The sequence below is a fragment of the Oenanthe melanoleuca genome, chromosome 1A, assembly GCF_029582105.1.
Source record: "Oenanthe melanoleuca isolate GR-GAL-2019-014 chromosome 1A, OMel1.0, whole genome shotgun sequence".
In the NCBI taxonomy this organism is placed as follows: Eukaryota; Metazoa; Chordata; class Aves; order Passeriformes; family Muscicapidae; genus Oenanthe; species Oenanthe melanoleuca.
The window spans coordinates 55,560,743-55,574,550 of NC_079334.1; the positions used below are offsets into that span (position 1 = coordinate 55,560,743).

General features: G+C 39.2%; 1 protein-coding gene across 1 annotated transcript in view; it reads right to left on the bottom strand.

Annotated features, from left to right (window-relative positions):
* LOC130266911 (sucrase-isomaltase, intestinal-like) overlaps nt 1-13,808 on the bottom strand; it is a 57,726-nt gene that overhangs the window by 9,348 nt on the left and 34,570 nt on the right. The window contains 6 exon segments of the mRNA XM_056516181.1: nt 25-155; nt 1,779-1,835; nt 4,377-4,461; nt 8,387-8,535; nt 11,047-11,163; nt 11,679-11,847. Coding sequence (XP_056372156.1) covers nt 25-155; nt 1,779-1,835; nt 4,377-4,461; nt 8,387-8,535; nt 11,047-11,163; nt 11,679-11,847 — 708 coding nt within the window.

Genomic DNA, 13,808 nt, shown 5'->3' on the forward strand with positions numbered 1-13,808 from the left:
GGTGACAAACACAGCTGACATTACCTCTCAGTGGTGGTTGTGGCTGGTTCCTGTTGTGGCAGAATGTACCCTCCACGGATGTACAGAGGGATCTTGTTCAGTGGGGCAGACACAGTAGCATAATTCTTCCTCCAGGCACTTGGCACTTTAAGACCCTACCACAAAAGTTAGTGCAGTTAAAAAAATGCCAATCCAGGCACTATACATATAGACCACTGAAAAAGAGAGCAAGGGGTAAATTTTCATTTCATCATCATCATTTACATCAGTGAAAAAACAAACTAAAATACGGATTTCAGGAGTATTATTCTAGTTTTCTTTTTAACATGAAAGAGGATCTAGCCCCTGCAGTTATGCATATGCCTGAGATAGAAATATCATAACTGAAAGACAGCAATTGGTCTTTAAAAATGGTATCATTATTCCCTACACTGTGAAAAAAAAAACCCACTCATCAAGACACTGAGCAAAAAGGAAAAGAAACTTTTGCTTCTTCTTTTTATACATATGGAGGCTGTCACAATTCAGTTTAAGGTAAGTGATTCATAGTCATTTGGGAATGTAAACTATAGATTTTCTTCTCTTCTAAGAACAATTCTTCCCCTTTCAGAAAGTAATTACAGCATTCAGTGAATGAAATTTGTGTGTGTGTAGACAACCAGCATCAAGTTCTCTCATCCTTTTCTGATTTAATGCCTCAAAACCAGCTGTAGGCATGACATGTACAGAGTAAATAACAGGAAGGCTTTGCTCTTGCCCTCTGTAAATTATAATTATGATTTATGGCAAGTACCCAACTTTGGTTTGGATAAGCACCATGTGCATGACAAGTAATGCCAAATACTGGGAGTTGAGCAACACCAGGTGCCATAAGCAGGGCAAGAGACACAGGCCACTCTCCCCATGCCCAGCCCAGCAAGGGGGCTCAGAGGGAACCACAAGGAGAGTGGAATTAAATCAGTTAAATTAAGCATCACAGTCTTATGAAAAGAGAAAAAAGGAAAGGGTTGGATGAACATACATCTGAGGACACCAGCCAAATGCTGAAAATGACCAAACTTATTTAAAAATAAGTCTGCATTGTCTCTGAGAGCAGTTCTGTTCTGCCTGCTTCTCTGCCAGGCACTCAGGAGAGTTAACAGCCTGATGATCCTGGGCTCACATTTCTGAAAGCTCTTAGCATCAGCTTAACTGCTCCTGTTGAAGCCAGCGCTGGGTTTGGCCTGCAGATTGCAGCAGAGCATTTTTGGAAATGCAGTCCTGGGGATGGTGTTGGAGAGGTCAAGACTCGGGCCCTGAAGAGAAGGTGCTGGCATGTCCCACAGAGCAGATTGTTGGAGCATCTTCACCTTGCACTCCCAATATGCCTTCTGTCTAAAGTGATGTGTGTGCAAAAGCACACGCACAGGAGGGTTTGTGGCATGTTCTCAGGAGTGTGTCTTGGGTTTCTGCCTCTGTGCATAGAAGTGTATCAGAACAAGAATTAAAAGTAGGGGGCAAAGAAAGAAATCCTGGATCTTCATGCATGTCTAGGCTGCTCTTGAAAATTCTGTGTCTCAGAGCTTTACATGGCAAAAATAGAAAATAAAATGTTACTGTAAGCTATGTCATTTACTCTCCCCATCAGCTAGGCTGATGTAGACTTTTCCTCTAGTTTTCTTAAATACAGATGCTGAGGTAAAAATACTGCAGAAGATTGCTAAAAGTTATTTTGCTGGAATTATACCATTTTAAATTATTTTTTTTAAAGTAAGAAAATTAATCTTAAAAATACATACGGTATAGTAGTCGAACCACTGTGCATCAGGGAAGTATACAGTCACAGATCTTGCTCCCTGTAATTGTTATAAAGATTAAAGAGATTAAAGTCCTTTTTCTTTTTGCATTTCTGATATTACATTAGCTTTATTATATTTGTGCATGGAGAGATGTATGCTGAATATGCTAATAACATCAAATTTTGGATATTATGGCTGAGTTATTGTCATAGCAGTGGACTAGTGCTGGATACTAAACAGACAAGCCTATCCTCTTTGGGGGGGGTTTTACTGCCAGAGTCTGGGATGAGTCAAGGTTACATGATTATTTTATTCTAGTACATAGCTCTATGTCTTGCAAATGCAACTGGCACTGAGGTGCACATCCTCCAACATCTGAGCAGCCCCACCAAGAGCTATGGCAGACTTTGCAAGACAGGGCTTCACATCTGAAGAGGGAGGATACCACTGCTCAGTGCCCATTGCACCATTCCTGTCCCAGAAACAGGCAGAGAGGATACAGATCCTTCTCTTCTTGTAAACAATTTAAAGTTGCAGATAAGTAATAATAAATAATAAATGCTTTGCTAATTGCACAATTACTGCACTTCATTTTGCAGCATGTGTTGTGTCAGATCAGCTGCAGGGATGAAATGATGCTAAAGGCACTTTGCATTAATAACTCCAGGAACAGTTGGAATCAAAGCATACTTCCATTTTTGTCTCAAATTGCTTATTCTCACAAACAGATTAATTTTTACTCTCAGTGTAGATATCTGCCCATTTGCAGAATTACAGGTTAGCCCCAAGGACTACCCCAGGAATCTTGTGGAGCAAGAAAAGTAAAAGTGGAAGAGAAGACTTAAGGCAAAAGTTACCATTTGACATTGTAGAGATTTTAGATATATGAAAAACCCTATAAAGGCAAGATGCTCCCCTCTCTATCTTTTCTCTGTGGTATTATGACAACCCTGGATATTCTGGTCTACAGAAAAGTGTGTAACCATCACCTGAGTTGTGATGATTTCAGAGCCAGGTTGGATGGGGCTTTGGGCAACTTGGCCTAGTGGGAAGTGTCCCTGCCCATGGCAGGGAGGTTGGAACTAGATGATCTTTAAGGTCCCTTCCAACACACAATGTTCAACAACTATGATTCCATGAGCTTCACCATTATGACTCCCTAAATAACAAACCAGTGTGCAAGGCAGTTCTCTGTTCTAATTTTTTTTTTTTTTTTTTTTTTGTTTGGTTTTTTTTTGTTTCTCACTTGCTCTCATCCTAGGGCTCAAAGAGTGAAGGTCAAGTCATCCCTTACTCACCTTCTCTTCATAAGCAGATGCCAAGCTGCAGTTTGACAGTCACTGCTGGCCTGCACTGCCACAGTGAGGGGCTCACAGCTCACCTCTGCCCCTGCCCTGCCAACTGGCACAGCCCTGGCTGCCAGCTGTCACACTGCAAGATCCAGCAATGTGCTGCCTTCAAAGTTCTGCTTCCCTCATCAGGCCACAGGCATGTAGCCTTCCTTTTGTGCTGCAGTTCTTCAAAAAACATCAGGAACTCCTTATCTAGACCCCCTAACATTTTATATATCCTTATAATGTCCCTTTTTGTTCAATTCTTTGCAGCAAGCCTCCCCTGGCTTGTCCCTCCCCCTTCATGGGAAGGTTTTTGTCCCTATCCTTCATCATCTTGCTGGTCTGAGACCCTATGAAATCTTCTTTCTACTCATTAGCTACTAGAAACCTGTGGGAGTCTGAAGATAAAGGACTGATGAATTAAGTGCCTCAGTGGGGTCAGAATGGTCTTAGAATTTAATTTATATACAATTCACAGAGACAAAAGGGTTGGTTAAAAAACAAGGTGAGTAACAGTGTCCAGTTCATGTGTTTGACCACCAGCAACATCTAGAAATACATCAGATATTCTGGCAGCATGCTGATTGCAAACAGTACTAGGATACATTACATGCAAATACTGAGATCTGCTCAGACATACCTCTCTTTTGCTGCCAGCAGTCAGTGGTGGGCAAGGAGAGAAACACACCCTCGCTCCAGCCAAGCAGCGAGAGCCATGACCCCAGCACTGTGCCCAGCAGAGCAGAGGAAAATGCTGCTTTTCAAAACCTGTGCTGTTAGCAGCTTACATTATCATTATTGTTTCCATAATGACTGCCTTTGCCTGTGATGCTGGGAAACTCCTACCATACCCTTGAGACGCTGCAGTTCCAAAACCCTGTGGGTGAGCAGTAATATGGATACCAGTTTGCTTTCATATCTGTGTGTTTTCTCCTAGCTCGACAATTACTGCTCAGTGTGTGTCCTTGGAGACTGCTGCCAGCACAATAACAGGAGCATGTGAGAGGCAGCATCCAGCCTCTCTACATCCATTCCTTACTTGGAGTAAAAGGGAAAGGCTGTGCCCTCACTTTCATCCTCCCACTTCAAGTACTGAGAATCTCTGTAGTGCCTGTGCTGCTCAGAAATGCGTTCTGCAAACTTTGACAGTGGAAAGTAGAAAGGGATGGATATGAGCAAACATGCTCTGAATGTCAGCAAATGCCCTAAGCACCATTCATTTCTTTTATCCCAGTGTGATGGCATTTTTAATTACAGTACTTGCCTCTTCAAGAACAGGAGCAATCATAAAGGCAGATCCCCAAAGGAAGGCAGTATCTATTCCATGAGTCTCCTGATCAGAGGTAAATCTATTTTGAAAGCAAAATACACAATTTTAGTTCCTAGTTGTTAGAATTTGACAAATATTTTGATACTACTCACTGTGACATGAAGTCTGCTTCCTCAAAGTATCCTTCAACACAGCCAAATATTTTTCCTGATTGAGGGAATATCAAAAGCTGGATAGAGATTCAGATATTTCAGTAGTACCTACCATCCCAGAGCAGACCAGAACTCTCACAAAATTATGAAGCTGATTTCTTTTCAGAACAGCAACAGTGGGAAAACAGCTCACTTCTGTTCAGTGGGCTGAGACTTCATTTTGGGAGCCAATGAGCAGGATAGGGGCCAGGCCCAGGAGAGAGAACACAAAGGAAAAAACACTATGCTTTAGGATCTAAAGCATTTGTGAAAATCCTTGGATTTGGCCTCCCACACCTTTCATAGATTTACATTTGAAATTGTTTGCAAGACAAACACTCATAAATATTGTACGGAACGGATGGAAAACCTGTGGAATTCAGTCAATTTTATTCAATGCACTAAAATTGTTTTGGATGCTGATCATGTTCTTCAGAATGCTCACAGTCCTATTTGCCTGGCATCACCTACCTTCTCTTGGGAAGAGATCTCTATTCCACCATGCATCAGCTAATGAAAATATTGAATTGCACCTGGCAAAGAAGAGAGATCCTTCCCAACTCAGGAACCTTCCTGTCATACAGCATAAAATCCTTGAGAATTTAAATAGGTTTTCAATCATCTCTGAGTCTCCCTGAGGAAATAATTAATGGATCCTAGTTCTTATAAGAATGTCACATGGACAAAAAAATTCATGTCAAATCCTCCTAAAACCAAGGTACCTTATACCTCCTGACTTCTGCTACTCCTCTGCACTTCTGCCCCTCCAACAGCCCTGCTGCCTTGTCAGAGATGGCAACTGGTCTGGTTTTCATGCATTTTTGAAAAATTCACACTGGCCATTGCATATTTACATATTGTCCTCTAAGGATGTACAAACTCCTTGTTTAGACATCCCTTTACTGTGTCTGTTTGATGGACTTTGTGGCTGCCCCTGTCTGAAGCCAGGTCTCTGTTGAGCACTGGCTGAAGCAGAGTGGCCCAGTGTCAGTGCTCTGCTCTGCCACCCTGCCTGCCTGGGGCGAAGGCCCACTCTGCACCCAGCCCAGGTCACAGAAATTTCCCCAAATCAGTAAAAATAACTTGACAATAAGAAGATCCCTATTGAGCCTGGAATTCTAAAATATTGCAAACTTAGGGGAGTACATAGAACTGAAGAAAAAATGTTCTTAAAAGCATGACTTGGGCTCTGCTTGAAAAAAATTTCAATTTGTTCAGGATTTTTTTTTCTGTCCAGAACAGTAGCTCTTTTGGACACCTTAATCTTGGTCATTATTGCATTTTGACATAATACTTTATAAATGTTTAAAGCAGATTATAGTTTTTGATGAATTACCTTGTCCTAAAGTTTTTGAAATATAAAACATGAGTTTTTCCTGTCATCTCAATAGGTTCTCTGTATTTTCAATTTCACTGTAATAAAATTGTAATAGTAATAAAGTATATTTTGTTGTGGGAGATCACAGGACAAAAAGCTGATCAAGAAATTATGAAAAAAGAAGAATCAATCATATTTGTACATGGAAACAAGCTTCTCACTCTTTAACTCAGCACAATTTTCTCTTGCAATTATAGCAACCACTAGCATAAACTCAGAAAACAAATGAACTTTCCTGTTTTGAAAATACAAGCCATTAAAGCATGCTGTCATCCATGAAAGGTCTTTAATTCCATCTACTGCTTCTTCTGTTTAGATGCTGGCCTGTTTTCTGTAATATTTCCCCCTTGGTTAGCCATTAAACACAGCCTTCCCTTCCACTAATGGATTACCACCTCACAGTCTTTTTTGGACACCTGAGATATTGACACCTCTGCTTTATGGAGTGAAAGTCTCCAAGGCACCAAATACACTTAACAAAAATCTACTGGGTTGTTGTTCTTGTTTGTTACTTAAAACGAGCCCCTAAATGTTCAAAATGGAATGAAATGTTTACAAGAAATAGTTATGACTTGGAGACGCCCTGCCTGGGTACACTTGTTTTCATGGTGAGGACACTGAACCTGTAAGAACTTCATCTGAAAAACTAATGCAGGAGTTTTTTAGTCTTCCTTTGTATTTTTTACAATCAAGAGGTAAGGTTGATGTAAACTTCCATCATCCATACACTGAAAATTCTGTTTCAGTTCTCCTTCTCACAACCCCACATTTCTCTTCCTGTTAGCACCTGGGGTCAGTTTCTCTACTTGGGCAGACCCACTACTAAATTAATGTTAATTAGAAATAGTAAGAAATACACATTAAGTAATGACAGTGAATAATAGTAACCAGAATTAACTACTAGTAGTAAGAAACACTTCTAAGTCATTTTAGGATATAGCTAAGGCAACATTAGCAAGTGGTGGGACTAGGATGCCAGCAGGGGCACTGGGGAGGGAAACAGTTTGATCAACAGTGTTGATCTCCTGATGCCTACCCTACTTACATGCATTTGAGAGGTTTTATTTCCTAATAACCCCACTCAGTTCCTACTGACTAAGCTCCCATCAGTGTGTAGTGAGCCTCTTAGCTCAGTTTCATCCTCCTCTGCTGGTACATCTGAGACTGTTCTATAACTCTAATCAAAGCAAATTTGAAAATTCGCCCATGTAGATATGGTCCACATAGAGTACAGGTATGCTGGTATTGGTCAGAAAGGCAGCTTTAATGACTCTAAAGTAATTCTGTATTAGCAGAGATTAGCTAATATTAATGCCAAAATTAACTTGGGCATTTCCAGTATTAACACAAATCACCTTAAGCAAAAATAGACATAAAATAAATATGTGAAATAGCATATAGCCAATTGTAAGTTATGAGTAGCTATAAAATTCTCCCTAATTTTATCATGTAAAATGTCATTGCCGAGTAGAAAGAGGAAAGATACTGCTTTTAAAATTTATCAGTTAACCATTATGCTGAGTAAGAAAAACAGATTTTGTGCATAACCTTTCCATACTTAGAGTAACCTCAGTTTAATTTTCAAAAAATGCCTTACCCTTTAACCAGAAGGTTTTAACCTAAAGAGAAAATAGTCTATGACATAGCCTGCACCAATGAAATGAAATTGTGGCAGAGCTTCAGGCTTTCATGTGTATTGTTTGCACTCCTTTTTCTCAAGTCTTCACATAAAGCATTCTGAAGTAGAAAATTAACCAAAAGCAGGTAAAAAACCTAATTAAAAGATGAGGACAGGGAAACTAAACCTCAGCTGGATTCCTGCTTCTTCCAAAAAGAAAAAATTAGTTGTTCCAAAAATCTGATTTTCAAAGGGGCTTTTCAGTCTGCATTTATTAATCTCAGTTTTGCACCTGCTTCTCAACTGAAATATCTCTGTTTTCTCTGTGCAATTTGTGGACACAGATGTGGATTTCATAGATAGCATGCAGATGCTAGTGCTAAATTGGAAAAAAACCCAAATGCCATAGATCATTGGACTCTCTGTATGAGGCCTTTTAGCATTCTGGTTCAGAATACAGATTTCATTGATTTCATTCCAATACAGAAAATACAGGTATGTGACTCTCATTTTTGAAACAAAAAAGAACTGTATATTTGCCTAAGATTAAAAATTTTCAGAATTCTTCTTTCTTAAGTTTGTCTTTTTCCTCCCACTGGAAATGAATACAGGTTATATATTAATGTAAATTAATTGCATATATTAAGAGTTATCTTTGTGCACATAATTTGATTAATTGTTCAACTGTTCTTTTAAGAGAGAGCATACAATGTATAAATAAAACTGTAACTATTCTCCTGAGGATATTAGCCAGTATATACATAAGAGATCAACTATTTTGTGAACAAATTATGATAAAAAGAGACTCCAAACTCACTCGTGCATCAGTGACCGCAGCACCGTGCCTCCGTAAACGTGAGACTCGTAGAACAGGGTGTATAAGTATGGCAGCAGGGAGTATCTGATCCGAAGAGTAGCACGAGAGATCTTGGCAAAAGCATCTCCAAAGACAGCTGGGTCTTGTTCCTGTTCAGGAAAAGCTTAGATTTGTACTGAGCTTTGACACAAACTCAGTAGAGAAGCTGTGTGCAATGTAAGGAGAGCTGTGGCTAGCATGATGCTATGGAAGTGACTGTTTAAATAAGAAAAAGTACTTATTTCAAGCTGCAAGATATATTAGGAATAATATCCATTATTCTCAAACTAACTTGAAAAATACCAGTGAGTAAAAAGATCAGGCCCCACCACAATGTATGTGAGCCCTCTGCAACCACCCCTAACCTTGGGAAGAGAAGGAAGCTGGGCTCCATGCCTGTGCTCAGGAACAGACACCTTGCATCTAGAAATTAATTTGTCTTGGGGATGTAAGCCCTCTGAGACAGAGGAGATGAAACAAAGGAAAAAGGGAACACTGATAATCTGCAGATCAAAGTCAAAAGCATAATTACGTTGGCCATGAATATAAAGGCAAGTCTACTTAAAAGAGTAAACTCACAACCCTGCTGAAGCCCACAGGCATGACCAAAGTCACTGTGTGTGGTACAGAAAACATTGATTTCTCCTCCCGTGTGCCCTGTTTTAGGATGCCCTACAGACAGTCCACCCACCCCCCAGCAGTGCCCCTCAGCTCCTGGCTGCAGCAGTGCTCTCCTGTGGGACAGGGCATGCTCTGTGTCCCCCATCAGGAGGGCAGGCTGGAGCAGCCTGGCTCTGTTCATCAGCTGGTTTGGTCTCACTCCAGCACAGCCCTGACTCTCTGTGGGATGGCAGAGAGCATGCAGCCAAGGGCAGTGCTGATTTGGGAAAATCACAACTCCTTTAATTCCTCCTGTCAGCCTCTGCAGTGCTGAACAGCCATCTTACGAATCACATGGCTCCCTTTCTCCTCCATGAAATCTTTCCAGAGTACTCAATTTTCTCATTAAAGCTGAAGGCTATATGATGAATTCCAAGGATAATGAAACACAAAAGTAACAGAAGTAACAAGCTTTTTATATTATCTAGTGCTTTTCAGACAAGAAAAATATTAATTAGACTGTTTGAAATACCCAATGAATTAGGCAAAGTGGGTATTTAAGATTTTATTTTAACTCTAACCTAATGTTAATTAAATTCAATATTTAAGTTAAATTTCACCATTATTATGTTTATGTCAGAATTACTCACTAAGAATACTCCCTGCTGACTCTGAGCTCCAAAGCATCCATCTATTATTTCAAAAATTGCACTATATTTTTACCAGTGTTCTGACATTGTACAAACACTGCTTAACTCCACAAAAAAAAGTCAGACTTTTTTGCTGATCTGAGTCACCCAAAATGCCTGTTCATTTCTTTCCATGAACACAATATTTTAAATTAAGTAATCCAACAAAACCCCAAATATATCTCTGACCTCCAGCACTCATCATATAGACCATTGCTCTCTGATTGTTTATTAAATTGTACATATGAGATTGGTATCCACACACCCATGTCAGACTCTGTTTGCATGGTCAAAGGGCCAAGCAACCACATATATATATACCTAACTTTAGTGGAGAGGCAAATAGAAAATAAATATTTCACAACAGCAACAGCTAATACCTCACAGATATTTGGTCTCCTACAAAGAAATACCTCAGGGATCTCCAGGATAATTTCTGGCCCTCTTAATGATAGCACTATAGTTTATTATTCCTGCATTTGCTCAATTGCTGAGCATCTATCATACTTTCATGCAGGAACAAAGGTCTTCCTGGGAGTGTAAATGTAGCAGCATTTGATGATGCAACTTCAAAAAAACTGAAGGCTAGCAAATAACCTGAGCTGTGAGCATTGCACAGACACATCAGAAGGAAAAAACCCCAAACATTTCTTGAAGAAGCAGAACCATTTCATCACGTTTGCAGATAAACACAGAATAATTAAAAAGGCTACAAGACCTTCAAACTTCATAGCTAGAAATAACCTGATACTTCTTGCTGTTTGCAACAAGTCTTTAAAGGACTTTCATGATGTTGAAAGCAGTGCATGGATTTGGACTAGGGCTGCACTTTTTTATTCATCTCATGGGCTCATTAGCCTTTTCTGGTCTTGGTTGCCTCTTGGCTGATAATGATGTCATTATTGGTGCCTTTCCTTGGAATTCTCACATTTTTGTAACCTTCTTTTAAACAGCAAGCATGGTGTATAATGATCTCTCTCCCCTCCCTGCAAAACTTGCTATAATTACAGAAGTATTGAAACAAAAGTTGGAGCAATCAAAGAAGTAGGAAGATACGCTGACACTCACTGGCTCTTAAATAAAAATTGGGCTTCAGTAGGTAAATGATGAAACAGATGAAGTGTGAGAAGACCAAAGTTTCTATGTTATCTTTACACTATGGATGGGAAAAATTTACATTGTGTAATTCCTGCTCTTGGTGCAAGAACTCCTTTTCACCCACTGCTCCAGTTTACCCACGAATGGCAGGTTAATTTTGGAGAAAGTAACACAAATCACTGTCCACATAACTGTAATCATAGGCTACAGCTTTATGTAACTTTGTTTACTTACGCTGTTTCCCTCTGCATTGTGATTTCTGGAAAATGGATAGAAAGAGCCAAGCTGCATCCAGCGCAGGCAGAGTTCATAGGTAGTGTTGTAGTTAAACCCACAGATATCAGCACCAATCTAAGGAAAAATAAAATTGTGTTTGTGATTGTGACTGAGGCCCAAAAATGAGGCACTACAGAATTCTACTGACAAAAATAATTTTTGGAAAGAAATCCCTGTTTCTAATTACTTTATAAGAATGCTCTATAATGATACAATTTTTTCTGCGACTGAGGCTGTACTGTCTCCTAAAGCACTAAGTTCACTGTGAAGATCTGACTGTATTTCAATGATTCTACAAATTCTCCATCCCAGCTTGCAAACCCAGAAATATATGAAGTAGCCCTAATCATAGCATACATAATACAAAGAGATGTGTTTTGGATGGCATACATTAAGTCAGCCTGAATCTCACAGTGCTGTTTTTGTTTCCCTTCAGCAGCCAAGACTGACATTTAGCCTTTTAATCTGCAGTTCCTTGGGCTGTGGCTTACTGCTGGCCACCTCAAGCAGCTGGTTTCAGAAAACATTTGAGTTAATTTGAAGTGATCTTGTGTATGAGCCAGCACCTGCCTGGAGGAAGCCAGACTTACATAGGGAATGCCAAAGAGGTTGAACTCCAGGATGCCGACGATGGAGCGGCGCAGGTCCTTCCACTGGGAGAAGTTGTCACCGAGCCAGTGCCCACCGTGCTTCCCACTGCCCACAAACGTGGAGCGGCTCAGCACAAACGCCCTCTTGCCAGTTGCCTGCTGGACAGCACTGCAAAGAAATGCAACAAGATCATCAAAAACAAGAATGGTAACCAGAACATCTCATAATCAACCTGAGCACTCAGGCACAACTTTATCTGAAAATTCATGAAACAATTATTATTGTGGTCGCTACTCACATGGAAATGTGGCTGCAAGTCTGCAAATAAAAGGAAGATTTACACAGTGGCCAAAACAAAACAAGCAAACAAACAAAAATAAATCTATCTGATTCTAACTAAACAATTTGTCTCAGGTATTTATAATCTTCCTAAATAATAATTTCTGTTTAATTTATTCTCAGCAGTGTCTCAAAATAAAAATTCAAATCATGTTTTTCTTTCTATATTTAATTAAGTGTCTGATGAGTTCCTAAAACACAATATAATATGTACCTTTTTCAACACATGATTTATTTAGACATTTGTATTGGTAAATAAAGTTCCAATAGGCAGGATTTAAAAGGATAAAAAACCCCAACAAAACGCAAAAACCAAAAAACCAAAACCACACCAAAATATTAAATTATACCTAAATATCTTATAAAAAATAAATAATCAATATAGAAAGCAAACTTGTAATCATTCAAAATGCCACCCCATCTTTGTAGTATTCTCTCTGGTTTCCTGCCTATTTTGATATATGAGGTTTCATTCCAGAATTAGTGGTACAATGAATTTGTCTTTGCTTTTTGAAAATAATTTTGCTGCATCGCCAGAAAATCAAGAAATATGCCTTACTAACAAATAAATTACAAAATTCCTTAGAAGAGCTTTCTCTTCATAGATAATTATAAATTGCACAATTTTATACTGCAGGAACTCAAATTCAACTCTGCTTTAATTTGATATGGGCAACACAATTTAGAACCTCTGGGAAATTCTAGCATGAAATATTAATCATGTTGTCCACCATCTACTCCTCTCTCTCTCTTTTCTTAATGATATTTCATCAGGAGTTCTTTCACTCATATTCATAATGGCCTAGTGTTTGCTCTTGGGTGTGTAATAGCACAGAGACTTTAAAGTGCTTCAACACTTGCAAAAGCCCAACAGCTTTCATGGAAGACTGAATGTATTAACCTTAGGGGCCATATGCACCAAGAGGTGCAATTCTTGAACCTTGAGGGACCTGCTGCTTCTGATTTGCAGGTGCACTGTTGGGCCAATAGCTGCACAATACTCCATGTGCTTTGCATAAATGTTATTTTGGAGCCTTTCATGGGTGTCTTGAGCAGAAGTGTTCTGGCTGTCTTTGGCTCCATTTGCAAGGTGCATTTACAGGTGCTAATGAGGGCAATATCAGATCAACTCAACTATGATACAGAGCTGCATAAACAATTTGTAACAAGTAATTTATTGAATAATTTCAGTCTTTCACGAACCATTACAGAACAGGTCCTAATGTTGTCAAATGCATTTGTTGATATAAATTATTTACAGAATATCATGTGCAAATAACTCTTGGCATTAAGCTATGCACAAACTGATTGCTGCTAGTTTATGTATTCAAATTCAAACCATTTGACATAGGCCAGATGACACATTTCCTCTTCTCTGTCTGCCTTAGAATAATTCTTAGAATTGTTTTTTTATATGATTATGAAGTTGTCATTCATTTTCATCCAATATCCTGCAATTGATGCTGGGTGCTAAATATTTCTGTCAGTAATTTCATTTAATATATTCTTTGTGAAGAGTGACTGCAGAAAGGATATACAACCAGCCTTGAAAATAAATATTTTTGAGAAACCCAAATGAGTATTTATGAAAAATACTTCACCAAAATTTCCCAGCTTTGCAGCAAAATCAACCTCTGCATATACTTTTAGTTGTCTTCTCCACATTTGGCCAAGCAAAATAAGTTTGTTGGGAGGATCTCTTCAATAACTGGGGAATAGAGGCCCAAAAAATATGGTAAGAAGTCCAGGGTTCAAGAGCTTCCTGTTCTTTCTCTCAAAAGCAGAACTGT